The sequence below is a fragment of the Cyprinodon tularosa genome, unplaced genomic scaffold (genome assembly GCF_016077235.1).
Source record: "Cyprinodon tularosa strain WSP-4 unplaced genomic scaffold, ASM1607723v1 ctg55, whole genome shotgun sequence".
Lineage (NCBI taxonomy): Eukaryota > Metazoa > Chordata > Actinopteri > Cyprinodontiformes > Cyprinodontidae > Cyprinodon > Cyprinodon tularosa.
In genome coordinates, this window is record NW_024039285.1 from 473,812 (window position 1) to 493,963 (window position 20,152).

General features: G+C 39.3%; 1 protein-coding gene across 5 annotated transcripts in view; it reads left to right on the top strand.

Moving 5' to 3' along the window:
* The first annotated feature begins 2,478 nt into the window (after positions 1 to 2,478).
* Positions 2,479 to 20,152, top strand: part of tnpo1 (transportin 1) — a 34,602-nt gene continuing 16,928 nt past the window's right edge. For 2 of the 5 annotated variants that reach the window (XR_005282464.1, XM_038304956.1), the window contains exons 1-5: positions 2,479 to 2,622; positions 2,726 to 2,837; positions 10,344 to 10,419; positions 11,453 to 11,602; positions 13,280 to 13,386. Coding sequence is in view for 4 of the 5 variants with exons in the window: in XM_038304956.1 (XP_038160884.1) it covers positions 2,733 to 2,837; positions 10,344 to 10,419; positions 11,453 to 11,602; positions 13,280 to 13,386 (438 nt within the window). In the remaining variant the exon portion in view is untranslated. Of the gene's footprint in view, positions 2,629 to 2,725; positions 2,838 to 10,343; positions 10,420 to 11,452; positions 11,603 to 13,279; positions 13,387 to 20,152 lie in introns of all 5 variants that reach the window. The other 3 variants (XM_038304957.1, XM_038304958.1, XM_038304959.1) reach the window with 3 other exon arrangements.

Genomic DNA, 20,152 nt, shown 5'->3' on the forward strand with positions numbered 1-20,152 from the left:
TAATAATTACTCTTCATAAAATTGATATTTACAAGTACTAATATCTACATAAAGTAAATATCTCCGCTGTGAGATCAATAAAGTCAATCAAGTAATCAATTTATCACTTAATATGTTTTAATTAAAATGTTTATGTATAATTTAACTGGATTCCTAGATGACTTGCATTTTCTCTTCACCCCATTATAACACAAAATCTAGTTCTGAAAAGAGGATTTAACTCTGTAGCCTACTTATCATCTTTAATGTTAGTATATTGATGTTCATAATAAACCACAGAGGTTTTGTTGTCAGGTAATTGTTAATATTTGAAAATTTTTAATGTTTTTACTACTCCATTTGACAGTATTATTGCTGCTACCATCTGTATTCGAGGGAAGAAAATGGTAGGGGTGGCCAGGGGGGTGGCTAACGATAGGCTAAGGGTGGCCATGGCCACCCCTGGCCCCACATCTAGCTCCGCCCCTGTTAATTTTTATTTATACATTTTCCTATGAATAATAGAAACATTTAAAAATGGTAAACGTATACCTTTACGTATCAATATCATATTAAATGTAAATACATTTTCGTATTCGAAGCAGTAATGTCACGAATACCGTATAGATCTGGTTCAGTTAAAGGCAGAGGGCTTGCTTGTGATACCTTCAGGAACTATCTGGAATTTATCGATTTACCTTTATGGGGCTCTTTGTCATATAAATAATATCCATTGAAAAAGTCTTTGTTGTAAATTGTTGACGTGAATTGAAATTTATTAAAACAATAATAATATAAAGCTATGGATAAATATGAAATATACGGCTGACGGATGAGCACTAGGACCCCGCAGCTGTCAGCTGACCGAAGCAGGAGGCTATAATCAACGCAGGGCTGTTTGACCTGAAGCTTTGAACGCTCATGCTTTCCAAACATGCGTTTGGTTTGCTTGTAGCAAGTTAAAAATAGCTTTATTTCATAACCTAACCGATAGGTCGAAGAAGAGTCACACCCCTTTGGCATGTGGATGGTCGTTTGGTGCATGGCGCGTGTTTTGAAGCTGCTTATGGAGAAATGTCTTGGGCCGTGAGTAGTGAGGAAACAGGAAGCGATTCTTGTGGGATGGAAGAGGGAAATAGTGACAATGAAGGTTGGAAGATAGCAACATCAAAAAATGAGAAAAAGCGGAAAAAACAGAGATCAGTTCAAGGGGAATCTAGTTCAGAACAATCCAGTGATGATCATTCCATACATTCCACAGCACAACAAAATGAATTCAAAGTCATATTCAAAGTCGTTAATCAGGCAGACTCTTTTACAAATTGGAATCCGGTTCACTTAACAAAAACCATCAATAAACTTGTCGGAGAAGTCAGAGGTGCCAGAATTCTGTACAGTGGAGACCTGCTAATTAACTGCAGAGACAGCGCCCAGCAAGGCAAAGCAATACGGATCAACAAAATTGACGGGATAAGAGTTCAGTGCAGCCTAATGGAGAACAAAAAGATCAGCAGGGGAGTCATTGGAGGAGTTCCTCTAAAAATTTCTGAAAAAGAGATTCTGGAAAACATAAGCGGTGCAAAAGTAAAAGAAGTAAAACGGTTAAAAACAACAAGAAACGGAGAAAGATCTGACAGTTTATCAGTGCTAATTAAATTTGAGGAAGAGCAATTACCAAGCAAAGTATTCATCGGTTACATAAGCTATAATGTCAAAATCTACAATCCTCCACCATTGAGATGTTTCAAATGCCAAAAATTCGGTCACATTGCAGCAGTTTGTAAAGGGAAACAGAGGTGTGGAAGGTGTGCAGGAGAACATGAGTACGGAAAATGTGGAAAAGAAGCTAAAATAAAATGCTGTAATTGTGGTGGAGAACATACTGCTGCCTATCGCGGCTGTGAAGCAAGCAAAAGGTCTGAGGAAATTAAAAAAATGAAATTTGAGCTCGGAATAACCTACGCTGAAGCTGCAAAAAGGATCCCATCTCAGTCAGAAAAACCCAAACCTACAGTTCAACACACGGCAAATTCCAAACCTCTAGAGAATCAAAAAATTGATGAAGACTCACTTATTGTTAAAAAGACAAATTTTGTTCTTTTCATGGTAGAAGTAATTAATTGTACTGCACAGACAACAAAAAAAACGGAAAAAATCAAAATAATAGTGAAGGCTGCAGAAAAATATCTGGACATTAAAGATTTGAACTGGGAGATGGTTGGAAGTATGATGGGAGGACCGATGGGACCATCAGAAACTGGCAGAGTTAAGATGACCTAGAGTAAATTAAAAATTATATGGGCAAATGTGATTTAGTATTATGTTGGTTTAAGTTACACAGGTTTTTTTTTTTTTTTTTTTTTTTTTTTTTTTTTTTTTTTTTTTGGGGGGGGGGGGGGGGCTGAATCGTTTTCTGTTTTCTTGCTTTACTCCATATCAGTTGGTGGCGGTAATGCACAATTCACAAGTCTGCCAACCGCCATAAAACCCCATAAGAAGAAGAAGAAGACCTGAAGCTTTTTTCGTCTGGCTGTGAGAACAGACGTGTCTGCCGAAACGGGCCCATGTCTGAAAACCCAGACAGACGCTCCCGTTTGAACAGAAAGGACACAACAAGAGAAAAGGTCGGCCAGGACAGAGCAGGTAACGGTGCGTTTCTGTCAAACACGGTTTGGGCTTTTAACGGAGGGCGGGGTGGTTCATTTAAGAGCCGTTGGCTCTGATGTTGTTGCTTTATCCGCGGCAGCAGCAAGATGGAGTGTGAGTGGAAGCCAGACGAGCAGGGGCTTCAGCAAATACTACAGCTGCTAAAGGAGTCTCAGTCACCAGACACGTCCACGCAGAGATCCGTCCAGCAAGTATCCTTTCCCTCAGCCACACAGGAATCGGGTTTATTTCTTCTAACAGAGCTTAATCACTCAACAGGCTAGCTGTTGCTAATGTGCGTCAACAGTAGAAGCATGTTCGCCTGTCCTACTGCTGGGGTTTTCCTTTCAGCTCCTTTATTTCACCACAAAAACCTCACCGAGGTTAACAAGGTCATGCACTCAATGCAATTCATATGTGCTCGATATGATTTTTAGATTTAAACATGATAATGACCAAACAATGTCCATATAAACACTAATATATCTAAAGTAAACAGCTGTTCATAATAATCTGAACCATTTCTATAATTACTCATTAAATTAAAAGCTTTGGTTTTATCATAACTGTGATTGTATAGCTTCTGTTATTGTTTATTTATAATCATTTCTTGAAAATTAAGTTAGGTTGCACAAAAAGGCGATTTATTTATTTTACCACAGAATCTAATCACTTTGAATAAATTTGAATAAAATCCCCGTGTAACTCTGCTTTAAACCAACCTCCATGTCAAAATTTGCTTATTTTCGCTTTGTAAGGTTACAAAAGCTTAAAAATAACCTAAATTCAGGAACCACTATGACATTTCTGCACAGATCAGATGACCTAATTCTCCTCTTTTACAGTTTACTACCATGCACTTTAATTGGTACATATGTATTTTGTTTTTCAATCAAATGATACTAAAAAAGCTTTCATTTCAAAATGACAGCATTTTCCTTAATAGCAGGTTTTGGTACTAAAATATCAGGAAGGTTTTCAGGGTTTGATCTGGCTTCATAGAGCCTATAGAGTAGCATAGCTACCATTTCCTCATCTGTTTGCTGCCTTAAAATGAGGTTACAGGACATTTACTTGCTTACAGAAAAGACTTGTTTTGTTTCTGGCAGTGTTTTCAGCTGCACAGAAAAGCCAAACTTGGATTCTCCCCACGTTGGAAAGTTAGATAAACCCCAACCTTTGCTTCTTATTAAGGTACAGCAGCCCCGAACAGATCATATTAGCTGGTGTGCTAATATAGGTGGTAATACCTCCAGATTATGGGAAAGACAGGAGTTGTAGCAGCTAAAAATACTGTTTATGGACAGTTTAGCTGGTCTGGTCTGAGATGAGCCTCGAAGCGAGAAGGGTTTTTTGAATGATGTTGCGTCGTGGTGAAAGCTACTGATAGGGTAGGTGACTCAGGCTGTGTCAGAATGTCCGCCCTAACCACTCTATAGGGCACTATGTAGTAGTTAGCGTATTGGTTATAGCTGTTTGGTAACGACAGCCTATGGCAACAGCGGGCTGCTGTGACAAGTCCCGTAATGCTCTCCTCATAAAGCATTCCAGGATATATCTGCTTGCCTAGCGACCATTGTTGATCACTAATTGTCAAGGTACATTGTGGGAAATTTTGAGTCCACTACTTCTTCATCCAATAGACATTTACACATTCATCTAAAATGTTGTAACCACTATATAGTGCCCTATATAGTGATTTGGGCAGACATTCGTACACAGTCCTAGTGGGGGAAAAGGTAGTGGACTCGAAATTTCCCACAATGCACCCTAAAATGTAGTGATCGTCCATGTCACTACCTGATCCATCCCGGAAGCATGATCCGTTCTGCACATGCGCAAATAAATTGATAGAATAAATAATGTAATTATGGTACTAAAACTACTTATTTCTATCCTTAACTCACCAAAGAATGCTAATGCACATCTTTAAAAAATGTTTTATGACTTTTGTGAGACAATTTTGAAGCTTTTTACATTTTCTTCGTTAAACCTCTTCTCTGACGCCATCATCAGACATGCTCAGAGCAGTCTGGCAAAATATAATTAAAGCATGTTTATCTGCATTATAGTTGTGTCTTTCTTTAGATTACGCCTATATAGCATAAGGTTAATGCTACAGTGTGTAATAATTACAGGGATATACAGTCAGAAATGTAATATATTATACATAACTATGTTATTTATCATCATCTACGAGCTCAGCCTCTTAACCTTAATATTTGCGTTGCCTTAGAATTCGTTATTTATAATTACATAGGAGCGGGTCTCGCAGCCATGGAGGCAGACATCTTTGCGCTACGGCAGCGCAGAGCCAACAAACTAGTGATTGCAAGATCGCCAAAACGTCACAACGATGTAGAAAAAATAACGGGTATATTTATTATCTTAAGTCTACATGAAATCTATACCCTACACAGACTAATGAAATACTATCTGTAAAATTATCTATGTAAACAAACCTCATCACTTGAGAAGGTAGGTGATGTGGACGTCGTGGAAGACATTTTGTCCCGTAACGCTCGCCGTACTGTTGGGGGGGGGAGAATCGTTGGGGGGGAGATGTTCATGTTGCTGCGGTCTGCAGTCTGACCGCTAGATGTCGCTAAAAGTTACACACTGTAGCTTTAAAACTAAATGAAAACATAAAACTTAAAAAGACTAGATTTATGTTTAAATCCAAAGGCTAAAAAGTTAGCCTCTGGAAGTAGCGTAGGACCCCATTTCCAGTGCAGGTCGGGCAGAAACAAGTGATAAAAAGGATTTGAATCAATCTTTTTGCTCAGGAAATGCATCATTAACCTTCAACACATTATATTTTAGTATGTTTACTATTTTTGGGAAGGGAAAAACGTAATTTAGGTCTTTTTAACAAAATAAAATCGAGGGCAACCCAGATGTATATGTAGATGCGCATGCGCAGAATGGATCGTGCTTCCGGGACGGATCGCGTAGTGACAGTCCATGGTCACTAGATGAGCAGATTTATCCCATAATGCTGTGCCTTTTGTTGTCACAGCGGCCCACTGTCGCCATACCTGACAACAGTGACAAATAACAAAGATAGTGCAGGCACTGTGCGGTTAGGCGGAGTCATGTGACCAACAGGGAGCATGTTTCTGTCCGAACGGTCAGTTAACTGAGGTTATTATAAAGTCCATTATATAGTCCCTGCTCTATATAGTGATTGGGGGGATTTAGGGGTTAGAGCGGACGGTCGGACAGAGCTGCAGTTGTTGTGATCACCAGCCAATCCGGATTAGCGTAATGAGATAAATGCTTCTGAGAAATACGGAAATACGAACGGAAACGAATGTTACAAATGAGAACTACCTAAGGAGCATATCGTCACCTTCTTAAAATAATTGCCTAAGTCATTTTTTGCAATTTTTCAGGAAACACAAAAAACTGAACCATTTGTTGAATAAATGATATTTACGAACAATTTTAATCAAAAAAGTTGTAACAACAGATGTCTTTTGACATACAAACAGCAAGGTCAGTCAAACATGGAACATGACAGAATTAAATGACTTAGGCAAATTTCTGAACATGCCTTTGTGACCTAGGCAATTTTACAGCACAAACTAACAAAACATAATGCTGAGGAGGCATGTGCATTTTTTCCACTTCTCCTTCCAGCTCTTCTTTGCTGAGTTTTTGTCTGATGCCTATTAGTGTGGCAAATTGTCAAAGAAGTGATGACACTCGACAGGCATGATGGGTTTCATTGACTGGAGGTCCTGGAACTTTCTCTCTTTGATTGGCAGAGCACATGGAAACAAACTTATCCATGCCATTGGCCCATTTGGCACCTGCACTCTTTGTAGCAGTTCTTCCCACACAGAGTCTTCTGAAAAGGACAGCTTGAAATGGACCTTGCCGTCACTGCTAAACTGAAGACCCCGCAAGTCATGCACAGTCGGGTCTCCAACTTTTTTGCCTGGTCTGATGCTGAAGAAGTAAGATCCATTCAGCTTCAGGAACTCATCGTGCTTGAGCACTTTCACATAGTAAGGTGATGGCCTGATTCTTGCAGCCTGGAGTACAATGACATAGTCTCTTGGGGTGAAGATATCTGCAACTAATTTTCGTTCAATAGTACTATGCATACTGTCACACTCCATTTGTGTATGACCTGCAAGAAGGTATTTCTGAGTTATTAGCACCCCATATTTCCTTGCAAGCTCAGAGTATGCATTTGCTACACATGTATTGCGATTCTGATAACCGCAACCGTCGCTCCACACTATGATCTCCTTGAGGTCTGGATGGCCTTTGATCACACCTTCAAAATGATGATACTGAAGATGTGCAAATACCTCGCTACAGAGGTCACCTTCTGATTCATCCCAAACATAGCAGTAGCCTTCCTTTGATCTCAAGTTGAAAAGGGTAAAGTTGTGGACCTGCAGTTTTGTTTTGTAATACAGGCTGCTGGCTTGGGTTTTTGGACACAGTAGCACAGCTTGCAAGTCCATTGTCCAAACGGACTTCTCTTTATCAGCAGAATCCTTGTCCCTAGATTTCTCTTGCCTCGCTTCATCCTTCTTGGTGACATGTGCGTTGTATGCAGCCTTACTGATATTTCCATGTTTGAATGAAACACAAACATCACACAGATCTTTTCTTGGAATAAATACGGAGTAGTTCTCCTCATGGAACACAGCTGTGAAATATTGGATTCCAACAGCTCTCACTCCAGCAGTTGCAGCTGCCTGTCCATATTCACGATGTAGTTGGGAGATGGTTGTGCCTTGGTAAAGGAACTTCTTGTCTTTGTAGGTAGCTGTGCTTCTGCAGTAGTGTGAGTCAACACTGGGCAGGTCCCTCAACCAGTTCTTAAGGAAATCCTTGACATCAGTTTCAACCTTTCTGTGCCAGCCACTTTTGGGTCCAGATTTTGATGGCACTTCTGCTTGTTTTTCAGGGTTGATGGGGTCATCCAGCCATTTTGTAATGGTTCTTTCAGGGAGACCAATTGTAGAAGAAAAAAGTGCCTTGCACACTTTAACTCTTGTTCCATCTTCAAGCTTCAGTTGGTAGGTAAATGATGAATTGCGTCGGGATCCCTCCGTAACTTTTTTTTTGCTTTATGCTAGTCTTTGTGACCAAAGTGGTGACGTATAACCGACGTTCTTCCCAGGTGTTCATTGCCCAAATCTTGTCAAATACCCACTGCCGCTGCTCTTCTGTAAGGACTTGGCAGTCTCGAGTTGAGACTCGCTGACAGAACTTGGAGTTGCAGGGAGGACCCATAGTCTTTGCACTTATTTCTTTGCCACTTTTGCTCTTGTATGAAATTCCTTTTAGACGTTTCTGCTTGGATTCATTTTGCTTCCATGTTCTTGGACTGAGGTGTTTATTTCTTTTCTTTTTGCCTACATCTTTTAATTCAACATCCTCATCCTGCTGTTCTAAAGTTGTTGCCACCATAGATAGGCTGTTTTCATCTTCAGGAGAAGAGGACTCATCACAGGTTGGGGTATAGTCCGGATCTTGAATGACATCATCACCATCATCGCCATCATCATTTGATATTGTGTCTTCTTGGTGTGGATGTGTCTGCTTGGCATCTTTAACTTTATCCATGGGAGCAGATGGTGCATCATTATCAACATACTGCATCATCTCTTTATTGATGGTCTCATTGTCATTCTCAGTAGATGAGGACAGACTGGTGTCATCAATATCAAGTGCATCTCCTACCAAAATGGGAAAAAAAAATATTCAAATCTTTCAAAAATGTGTGATTATTCTGACAAACATGAATTGCCTTTGAGGTCAATTGTATTTAAGATACATTGTGGATTCCCAAAATGGTTTGCAAGTTGCCTCTAGATACAGCAACACAGGCACACTATAACACCAGTCAAATCATTTACGATTACTTATGTTCATCTGAAATTTTCATTAGTTAAAATCAATCGAGTAAAGAGGGTCCTTTGTGAATTTTTTCTAGACTGTAGATTACATTACAGAATTGAAAACTTTCTTAGTTAGATGACTCTGGAGTCTTTCCACTGTGCTTTTTAGCTAACTTACATCCATCCATCCATCCATCCATCTATTATCGATACCACTTATTCCTCATTAGGGTCATGGTTAATGCTGGAGGCAATCTCAGCTGGCTTCGGGCAAAGGCAGGGCATACCCTGGACAGGCCGCCAGTCTAACACAGAGCATTTTTAGCTAGCTTCCTAAACTAAAATTTTCACAAAAGATCACATTTTATGCAATTTTGATAGCCTAGTGTATATTATAGTAAACATCTTCACTTACCAACATGGGAAGAGTCCAGAATCTTGGAAATAGCTTCAGCAGCTGTGTAGAATTTTCGTCTCCTAGAATCATCCGCCATTTTGAAAAACTTCTAAAATTGCCTAAGTCAATTTGTCTGGTGACTTAAGCAAAAATAAAACTGCCTAAGTCACACTCTTGACATAGGCAATTATACAAAAGGGGTAGAATGGCATGATCTGTTTAATTGAGGATGTAGGCAATTTTACCAGAGGTGGCCAGCATCATGAAGAGATGATTTAGGCAAAAAAATCATTTTTGAAAAAAAATGACTTAGGCAATTATTTTAAGAAGGTGACGATATTGGTTAGGCAGCTAGCAGTTTGCTGTAATCAGATTAGTGGTACAGAAATATTACTACCAATTGTTTCTTTCTGTTTAAAACAAAAAACAAGCTTTATCTAATGGTCTATTACAGAGAAATGTGGTACAGTGCTGCGCAATATTATTGCGATTTCTCAAATGTTGGAGGCACTCAGCCTTCATCACGTTACATTTAAAAAGAGGAAGACTCCGACTTACTCACTCCAGCCCTTTAGGTGTTGGTAATGCTTTTAAAAAGTCTTTGACACCACAGAGAAAGGAAGATAGATTTTCAGTTAGTAGCAGATCAATGCCTGCTAGTAGAAGTAACAGTAAAGTCCTTCACTGATAGATTTTGAATAAGCAAGCTTTCAAGGTCATGAAAACAATGAAACCCTGGGGTTCAATGTCTTCATGCTTATGATTTATGCAGATTATAGTGGGAATAAAATCAATACCGGTTAAATTTTTGGCAAAATCATTCAGCCTTTAAATTTTATGCCAAACCTGAGCAGCTGTCATTTGAGCTTTTCACATTGACATCTGCTGTCGTCTCATTTTTCAAAGAGCCAAAAATGAACAAACCTTGAATCGTAAAGCGCAGACATGTTGGAATAAACGTTCTCATGACCCTATGATGAGATTGAGCAGCAAATATAAAAAGTTCAGAGAAGTTAATAAGGACTATCTGCGTGGTTTGCTAATTGCAGCTTCATTAATCCCTGTAATTGTTTTACTTTTGAACAGTTATCAATTGCAAACGAGCCTGAGTATTTTCACATTAGAGGAAACGGATCATCCTCAGCTAGGCTGACTTGTTTCTGTGTGGCTGCTTGCTGATCCTAAATGACTTGCTTATGTAATCCCTCCCCCCCTCATATGAGCCACATCATTAGCTCATACGTGATATTGCCCTAAAGACGCCATCTGGTTCGGTACTCTCCGCGCTCGGTCGTGGTAAATGACATATTTATGACCCATAGAAACATCAAACCGCCACTTATTACCTCTCTCCACCGTGTGGATGAAAAGAAAACAATAATAAAAAATAAACGTTATGCTTCATTGCTGCAATATAAATCTGTACAGTTGTCTTCCTCAACCGCTTTTCTCAGAGACTGGAGCAGCTGAACCAGTATCCAGACTTCAACAACTATCTGATATTTGTTTTGACCAAATTAAAATCTGAAGGTAAGCAGTTTATCCGTCTCCTTTTTTTTTCTAACCTCATGTTTGTATCATTTTATTTAATGCAGCACCTTTTTTGGGGTGATGGATCTGTCTGGCTATGACTTGGGTGACCCAAGGGCATCTCTGCTATAGATGATGCGGCTCTGGGAATATGGGTCAGGCTAAATTTAAACCTGATTCCTGGCATAGATGCAGCGTTTGGCACGACTGTCTGCAAAGATCCAGGAGGGTGTTGAGACATCTTGATTTGCTGCTTTAACCGCTGCTCTTAAATTAAATGCAGTTTAATTCATCAGACCATTAAAAGCATTTTAGTATCGGACATAATGAGCCTAAATTGTTTATTAAATGTTGATATTGTTTATTCAGAGGGAAGCTATCCAGAACAACCCGGTTCTTAGTAAAAAAGGATGTTAACCAATGATGCAAACATTCTCATTGAGTGTTGCCAATTAGTGTTTTTAGATCTTTAGCTTTTTAGATTTGTCTTATTTCCACCATTTAAAGCATTATATTCAGATCTGCTATTTTATCCTTCAGCCTTTCAGAGTTGGGCTGGCTGATCTTACTAAGATCAGTGTTGGTGTGATTTTTAGGTTTTAGGTCAAATGTGACAAGAAACACCGGACTTTATAAAGTCCAGCTTTCTATCTAAAGTTTTTGCTGAAAAGTCTTTATATCATTAAGATTTATTTATATATAAATTTTTGAGTAAATGTGAATTTTTGACTTTTCCAAAGTGTTTATATGATGTCAGATGGGTCCTATTTACATTATTTCTAGATTTGACATTTTGGAAACTTTAATTGAAACATTAAAGTGTGACTAAAATAAGAAAAACCTAAGAAAGGGGGACAAAAATGATGCAAATGTACTTTTCTAAAAATGTTCTTCTGCTGCATTTTTCCTTTTTTAGATTTATGGTTAATTTCATGTTTGTAAAAGGGAATCCTGGATCGACTGAGCATCGGTAAGCTCACAGTGAGCTCTTATCACCTCTGACCTGTTCTTTGTCCTCCTCCCACCCCCACAGATGAACCGACCCGTTCCCTGAGTGGACTGATTCTGAAGAACAATGTGAAGGCTCACTATCAGAACTTCCCAAACGGAGTGTCTGATTTCATCAAGAGCGAATGCCTCCAAAACATCGGGGACACGTCTCCCCTCATTCGAGCCACTGTGGGTGAGTTACCTAAACTTTCACCCTACAGGGATCTTTCTATAAAACCTGCTTCTGTCATCTTTGTTTCCACCAATCTGTGTCAGATTGGCTTATGGTAGATTTTAATTTTTTTTCTGACTTATAAAGCGCTGTTGCATCTTTGCTTAAAAAAAGTCTCTGTGTAGGTGTGTTCTAAATCTCCATAAGCAGCACGGCATATTGAATCACTGCAGGGATGCAGGATTTGATAGAACCTTGCGTTAACTATATCTGGGATATTACAACCGAACCAGATTAATATCTGGGATATTAATATATCTATATTAATTAGGGTATTTTAGTTTCCTTGTTGGATAAATAAACATTTTTAAAGTGAAGTTTATTTATTCAGCTCAGCTCATTATTCTAGTAAGGCGAGAACCACTAAGTTATATTTCTGTCTATAATTAAAATGTAGAGGACTTAAATATTTGACTTGAGCGTCTGCAGAGTTGTTTATACAAAAAAAAAAGTAATTTTTATCCTTAATCTGTTGTAGAACTGGAGTTGTAACCATATTTTTATGTTTTATTCATTCTAGGTTTTTTTTAGTATGCATCCTCCTTTTTTTATTCCATTTTTCCTTTTAGAAAAAAGAGAAATCTAATTTTGTATTTTGTTTTTTCTTATATGGCAGTGCACTAGTAAACAAAATACTTTGTATTTCTATTTAAGTACTTGAAATATAATTAAATAGTGTTACTCACCTTTCTCCCCTTATTAAAAAAAAAAAAATCCTAACTGAAGGTTTAGGAGCAGTGCTGCTTAGATAGGTTAGAAACCCTAGCCTGACATATCTGTGTCAAACCACAGGCTAAGGTGCATCAAATGCTACATGATCTATTTAACCCAGGCTCAGTGGAATAGTCTAAACCATGTAAATGAATTAAGACACCGATTGCAGGATGCTTATATATTTTAGTCCAAATGCAAAATGCACACGATGCGGTCTTGCACGTTCATCTGAATGTGTCGAGCTTTTCGTTAGACTGCAATGAAGCTCCATGTTTTTTCCTTCCTAAGAAGAAAACGACTCCATCCAGGGATGTTTGGGAAGTACCGTGGCTGGTTTATCTCATGGTGTTGGCAGAACCGCCCAGCAACTGTTACTGCTGTTCTTCACCTCCGACTGTCTGCGTTTGCAGCAGCTTAAGAGGATGCTGCTAATTTGAAGCAACATTTGGAGTGGGAGTGCAGCTAAAACTAGATGGATTTAGACACATTGGCCTTTCTGAACTCCTGCACATTTATTCTCCTCTCTCTATAAAAGGGGCTGAGCTAGGAATGTTTAAAAGGTGAAACATAAGTAGGGGCCACAGAGTAAAAGACAATTTCCTTTATTCTGGTCATGTCTGCGAGCACTATTAGCATTGATTGTTCCATGTTGTTACTAAATGCATTTCACCTGCTCTTAGTACTGGCTTTGCAGCCTGTAGATGCTGTGATCTGCGGTTCGTTTGATAGAAGAATCTTTCATGAAAGCAAATGATTTGTGGTTTTTATTGCTTGCTGTTTGAACCTACTGCAAAGCAAAGCATAAACCTCACAGCTGCAGCTGTGTCTAACTCAAATCCACCTTCCAGTGCTGTATAAAGCTCCTCCATATTAGTAAGATTAGATTTCTTTGACTTGTGAAACTAAATGACTTCTCCTCTGTAGGTATCCTCATCACCACCATCGCCTCCAAAGGAGAGCTGCAAAACTGGCCTGAGCTTCTGCCTAAACTCTGCCTGCTGCTGGACTCTGAGGACTATAATACATGCGAGGTGAGAGAAAAGAGTTTAGACATAGAATCTGCTTCATATGCATAGCACCTAGTGTTGCTGCATGAATCTGTGAATTCAGCTTTGGGCAAAATGGGATTCGTGTTTTTCACTGCAGCTACATGGCTTGTCTATGGCTTGTGTCGGTGAGAGAAAGGGCGTCTAGACATCAAAAATAAAGAATAATGCTCTAACTTTACATATTGTATATTAAGCACATGCATCTCCTAATTGTCAGGTAATAATCATGAGGTGGAAGGAGAGTGCTAGTTTATATATATATATATATATATATATATATATATATATATATATATATATATATATATAATTGTCCCCCTGACTTGTCTGCTGGGGCTCTCTAAAAACGTTGGGAGGCATTGAAAGGGCAGCCATATTACACCCAAGTAGGACTTTTACCTGACTTGGTACCCTCAAAAGCTGTAACTTGCCTTGGATTGTATTTAGGGGTAATGGAGCAAAGTGTAAGGGCTTTTACTTTGTCTTGGTCTGTCACATAAAATCCTAATAAAACACCCTAAAATGTAACATGAAATAAAAGGCTAAATTCTCTTAGGGTATGGTAATAGAGGGGCTGAGAGTGAGCATGCTTCCCTCTGATGTCTGGTATAATGTGCGTTAATTTGTTGTAAGACTAGAAGAGACAAAACAGCATCTGGATGCCATCCTGCTGGCCAGATGAGCTTAAAGCAGCCTCACAGCTGGAGCGGCAGCTACCAATGCAGATTATTCAGCATGGAACCTTATCAGTCTGTCCAAACCAGAAAACCATATGACCCCATTTTTCACACATAATCGCCCAGAATTGCTTTTTTTTTTGCAGCACAGGGCTCTCTTCTTTTAATCTTTGTCTTTTTTTAATCTTTCATCCATTGTGATTCAGTTGTTTTCATTTCAATGCCAGCTTCAGAGTTTAATACTGATTTTACTGCTTGGCAAATTAGTAAAAAGATTAGCATTTTCTGTAACTCCATAAACCTGCTGTGCCCATAATTCATCTTTGATTTTGTGGGTTTTAGATGTTGGATGTCAGTAATACGAGCTGCGCCTGCAGCTTGGTCCGTTATATCAGATGAACAGGTAGCATGTTGGAACTGTCATGCTACATGCAGCTGAGTCATAGAAATGTATCCTGACAGGATCGTTCACTGCAGCAGGAATGTCCAGATGATGTTCAGGGAGAAGATTTATCTGAAATCTAAGGAAGGGGTGCAGCTGACGAGAAAAAAAGAATAAAAATGGATACCCTTGTGGCAACGCTGCCATCATCTCCTATAAAGCTGATTCAGAGTCTTAGATTTAGGTCAGCTGTTTACTGCAGTGGATCTTGAAGTGTCGGTGTGTGTGTGTGTGTGTGTGTAAGGCTTAAGATTGAACAGCGACTAAATGTAAAAACCCTTTAGTAGAGCTGATACGTTTTCCAAAAGCAGCTTGAAGGCAGTTAAGCTTCTTAATGTCTCATTTTTGAAGATAGTCTAGTTTAATGCTGGAGCACAAATTGTCCTCCAGGTTTAAATGTGTTTAAAAGATGCATTTTTGCCTACTTGTTATTCCCAGGCTGTGTTTCCAATGTGGATAATACTACTGAATTGTTTCCTACTGGAAGCACTTTCAACATATCAGATATACCAAATAATAATTAGGTCTAACAGTAAAAGGCATTCGATAATGGAAGTATACCAGTGGCGGCTGGCCCATAGGGGGCGCTGGGGCACCGCCCTCCCTGATAAGAAGAGAGAAACGTAAAATATATTTTTAGAAATTAACTCATAAATGTCAGTTTTACTCTCTAGACTGTGTACCTATAAGCAAAACAAATTATATAAACTACATTTCCCTATCTACTGTTATTAATTTGTGGATTTCCACAGACAGACTCCTACCGTCTCTGTTCTGGGGGCGCTGATCAGACTGACCCACATTTGCAGAGAATCTGTCAATCATGTACTATTGCTAGGTGAATTTAATGGCCAATCAGCGTCTCAGAACTTTATGGTCTTGGGGCGCTGAAAATACTGCGCTTTAACAGGCTTCTGAACCCAAGCGCAGGTGCAGACAATTAGAGGGAAGATGGCGAATGTAACGAACAAGATGCAGCTTCCACCAAACTCGGTGAGATCCTTATTTATCTACCCGTTTGCCAGAAGTACATCCCTGTTGTAGGATATGAACATTTCATGTCATGGTTATTGTGACTGTGACGAATCCACCTCGTCGCTTAAAACAACCTCCCTAACTTTGCGCGCCACACACACATTCCTGTTATACTGTGTTTGTGAGGACCAATACACTCGCGCTGAGCCCAGTAGCTCCATGAACTTAAAACACACAAGCTGTTCCTGGTTACCTGCTGGCGTATTGAGGGTGCACACTTAATATTTCAGTGGGGTTAGCCGTGTGTGTATGTGTGTGTGGGTGTGGGTGTGTGGGGGGTGTGGGTGTGTACGTGTTTATGCTATGGGGACTTGTCATCTTCAGTCTGGCTGCGTCTTTGCTGGGTTCAAACCCAGTTTGGTGTAATTGAATAAGTCAATGAATCTGTGTAAAAGAATTAAGTTGTAAAAATTATTTGTTTTTGTACATCAATTGTTTGTGGAGGTAATATATGGACAAAACTGATTTATGAGAAGAAATCAGAAATAAGAGAGCCTGAGGTGAGGGGCTTAAACTATTTAATGAGGGCTGTGGGAAGAAAAGTGGCAATTTTTGTTTTCTGTTTCTTTGTTACATTGCTGGTAACTGGAGGGAGGCTGAGGCCCAGAGGATCTTGTACATGTTTAGTTTCTTTTGCACCCTGTTTTGAGTTTTTGAGCACAATAAATCACCAACACCGGTAACCCGACTGAGCCTGGATTCTTGGAGGCCAAAGAACCCCGTCACAGTGACCCAAATCATCACTGTTACTCTTATTATATAGTAAATTAAATCATTACTGTTAAATTGTATGTATTGTCCAATTGTTTATTTGAATTCTTATTCCGGATTAGTTTGAGACATACACTAGGCTATATCAGCCCCACCAAAAATATTTTTCACCAGCCGCCACTGAAGTATACTCTACATTTAGTATGATTCTGAGATTTAGGGTCTGGATTTCTGGGAATTTTGTCAAAGATGCTTCTGTTGTTTTTGCAGGATTTGGTATTATAGTGTGAAATTTTAAAGAATGGGTAAACTGTAAATCTGGATTATTTTAGCTGATTTCGCTTCTTTAAACCTCTGATGCTAAATGGCTGTTCCATTCAAAAGGAAATCCCTCTCCTATCACTGATCACCATGAAGCTATATTTGCAGATAATCTGAACAGCTACATGTACATTAGCACCAGATTTTTTGAAGGTCAACATAAGGCTGTGGTTTTGAACTTTTTGAGTTTGCAATAAGCTTTTTCTCCTCCTCTCTTTTTTCTTTTACAGCGTTGTAAATTAGCTTTACGACTGCTTTCTGCATAGTTTTCTTTTGGAGAGCAGCTCTCATGACACTGACAAGAAGCCGCATTGTCTCCATTAGGAATGTTTTTTAAGAAGGTTATTAAAAAAAAATTATCTAAACTAGCGTTTTAAAATCTGTGCACAAAAGAATAGCCTGTTTGTTTTTAAAACGACTGCGCAGAGCTCACCGTCTGCTGTAGGCTATGTCTGAACACCGACAGGAACCTTGTGCTTTAAAAGGCCTCTGATTCTAGTTCTAGATATGTTTACCAATATAATGTGAGCCATCATACCGATTTCATTCCGCTTATAATTACAAAAACCATGAATAAACCCATACTGAAACGGCTACTTGTTCTCTTATATCCGTTTTTATTTTTGGACAGGGCTTTAAGTTTCAAGAAATGAGAAATATTTTCTGTGTTCAGTTCATTTTAATAGTGATGGTCTAGATATTCTGCAATTATTTTAGATTTATGATGTGATGCTCAGCTTTCTTGTATCGCCAACAGGCCTGGCACTGTGAGCGGAGACAGTCTATAAAATCACCAGCCGAGGCCTGATGGTGCGATCGGACGTCATCGCCATCTTAACCGAATTGCGGGTGCAACATGATCCAAAGTAGTAACAGAATTTTTTAGCACTAAGATTTTAGTTTCAGTCTCGCTAATGTAGTTTCAGTTCAGTATTTGGAAGAACAGGCCAAACTCATGTGGCTTTGCTTTACATCCCCCCCTCCACACTCTGCGTGCTCTATAAAAAGGAAGAAGCAGGTGTAAGACTGGGGGATGGCTTAATATAGGTTTGCCCAGACAGTTTCAGTGTTTTGATTAATGGCAGCTGGCATGTGGATGCAGTCGGGTTGTAAAGGTCAGTTTAATTTCATATATGCTTGCGTTGGTCGTCGCTGTGTGTGAGCTCTTCATCAATGCTCTTGTAGTTAATTTTTTATATTTCCAGGGTTGTTAAATTTGCTGAACAAACATTTCTTTGAATCCATCCTCGAGCTACCTGCATAGATTCAGTCGTGCAATGGTAGACTTTCACTTAAACTCAACATGGGGAGGACTAGGCTCTCTGCACCCCCATTCCTCTGCCTCTGCCTGCTCTTATTTGAGCTTGTTTATTTCACCAGGAGTGGCTTGTTTCCTGTAGGAAAGCCACTTATATCTTATCATAATCTGCTTGTATCGGTATTTATTTTATCTACCGTTAAATGTCACGCACATCAAAGAATTTTTACAATATTTTCCTTTACGTCAGCTCCAACAATGACATTTACAGAAGCTACTTCTCACTAATGTTTTTGGAGGAACTTTGCATTCTAATGAGTGAAACCGCTTGATGGCGTCGCCGTCTGTGACCTTGACACCGTACCCTTTTCCATCTTATTTCATCCCCCCACTTTTTTTTTTTGCACCCTCTCTATCATCTAAGAGGAAAACTGACATAGGAGCAGGTTTCCATGGAAACGCATTTCGCACAGTCTGTCTGTGCAGTCTGCCTTCCCAGGGCTGCTTTTTTTAGACTGTGCACCATACAGGTGCTGGTCATAAAATTAGAATATCATGAAAAAGTAGATTGATTTCAGTAATTCCATTTAAAAAGTGAAACTTGTATATTATATTCATACATTACATACAAACTCATATATTTCAGATGTTTATTTTGTTTAATTTTGATGATTACAAATGACAACAAATGAAAATCTCAAATTCATCATATCAGAAAATTAGAATATTGTGAAAAGGTTCAAAATTGATGGCCCCTGGTGCCACACTCTAATCAGCTAATTAACTCAAACCACCTGCAAAAGCCTTTAAATGGTCTTTCAGTCTAGTTCTATAGGCTACACAATCATGGGGAAGACTGCTGACTTGACAGTTGTCCAAAAGACGACCATCGACACCTTGCACAAGGAGGGCAAGACACAAAAGGTCATCGCTAAAGAGGCTGGCTGTTCACAGAGCTCAGTGTCCAAGCACATTAATAGAGAGGCGAAGGGAAGGAAAAGATGTGGTCGAAAAAAGTGTACAAGCAAGAGAGATAACCGCACCCTGGAGAGGATTGTGAAACAAAACCCCTTCAAAAATGTGGGGGAGATTCACAAAGAGTGGACTGCAGCTGGAGTGAGTGCTTCAAGAACCACCACACACAGACGTATGAAAGACATGGGTTTCTGCTGTCGCATTCCTTGTGTCAAGCCACTCTTGAACCACAGACAGCGTCAGAAGCGTCTAAAGAGAAACAGGACTGGACTGCTGGTGAGTGGTCCAAAGTCATGTTCTCTGATGAAAGTAAATTTTGCATTTCCTTTGGAAATCAAGGTCCCAGAGTCTGGAGGAAAAGAAGAGAGGCACTTCATCCACGTTGCTTGAAGTCCAGTGTAAAGTTTCCACAGTCAGTGATGGTTTGGGGTGCCATGTCATCTGCTGGTGTTGGTCCATTGTGTTTTCTGAGGTCCAGGGTCAACGCAGCCACATACCAGGAAGTTTTAGAGCACTTCATGCTTCCTGCAGCTGACCAATTTTTTGGAGATGCAGATTTCATTTTCCAACAGGACTTGGCACCTGCACACAGTGCCAAAGCTACCAGTACCTGGTTGAAGGACCATGGTATCCCTGTTCTTAATTGGCCAGCAAACTCTCCTGACCTTAACCCCATAGAAAATCTATGGGGTATTGTGAAGAAGAAGATGCAATACACCAGACCCAACAATTCAGAAGAGCTAAAAGCCACTATTAGAGCAACCTGGGCTATCATAACACCTGAGCAGTGCCACAGACTGATCGACTCCATGCCACGCCGCATTGCTGCAGTAATACAGGCCAAAGGAGGCCCAACTAAATACTGAGTGCTGTACATGCTCATACTTTTCATGTTCATACTTTTCAGTTGGCCAACATTTCTATAAATCCTTTGTTTTTATTGGTCTTCAGTAATATTCTAATTTTCTGATATGATGAATTTGAGATTTTCATTTGTTGTCATTTGTAATCATCAAAATTAAACAAAATAAACATCTGAAATATATGAGTTTGTATGTAATGTATGAATATAATATACAAGTTTCACTTTTTAAATGGAATTACTGAAATCAATCAACTTTTTCATGATATTCTAATTTTATGACCAGCACCTGTATTGTAAAGGCTGCATACTAAACAAGCATCTAATATTCACAGAGGTGTGTTTGAGTTTGAAGGTTATTCTCATAGAAGCAGGTGAATCCTCATGTAGCCATCATGACATTTTTGTTTACTGTAGGGAAGATTATGTGTTTAAAACGTAATTAAATATTTAGGAGGTTTGAATAA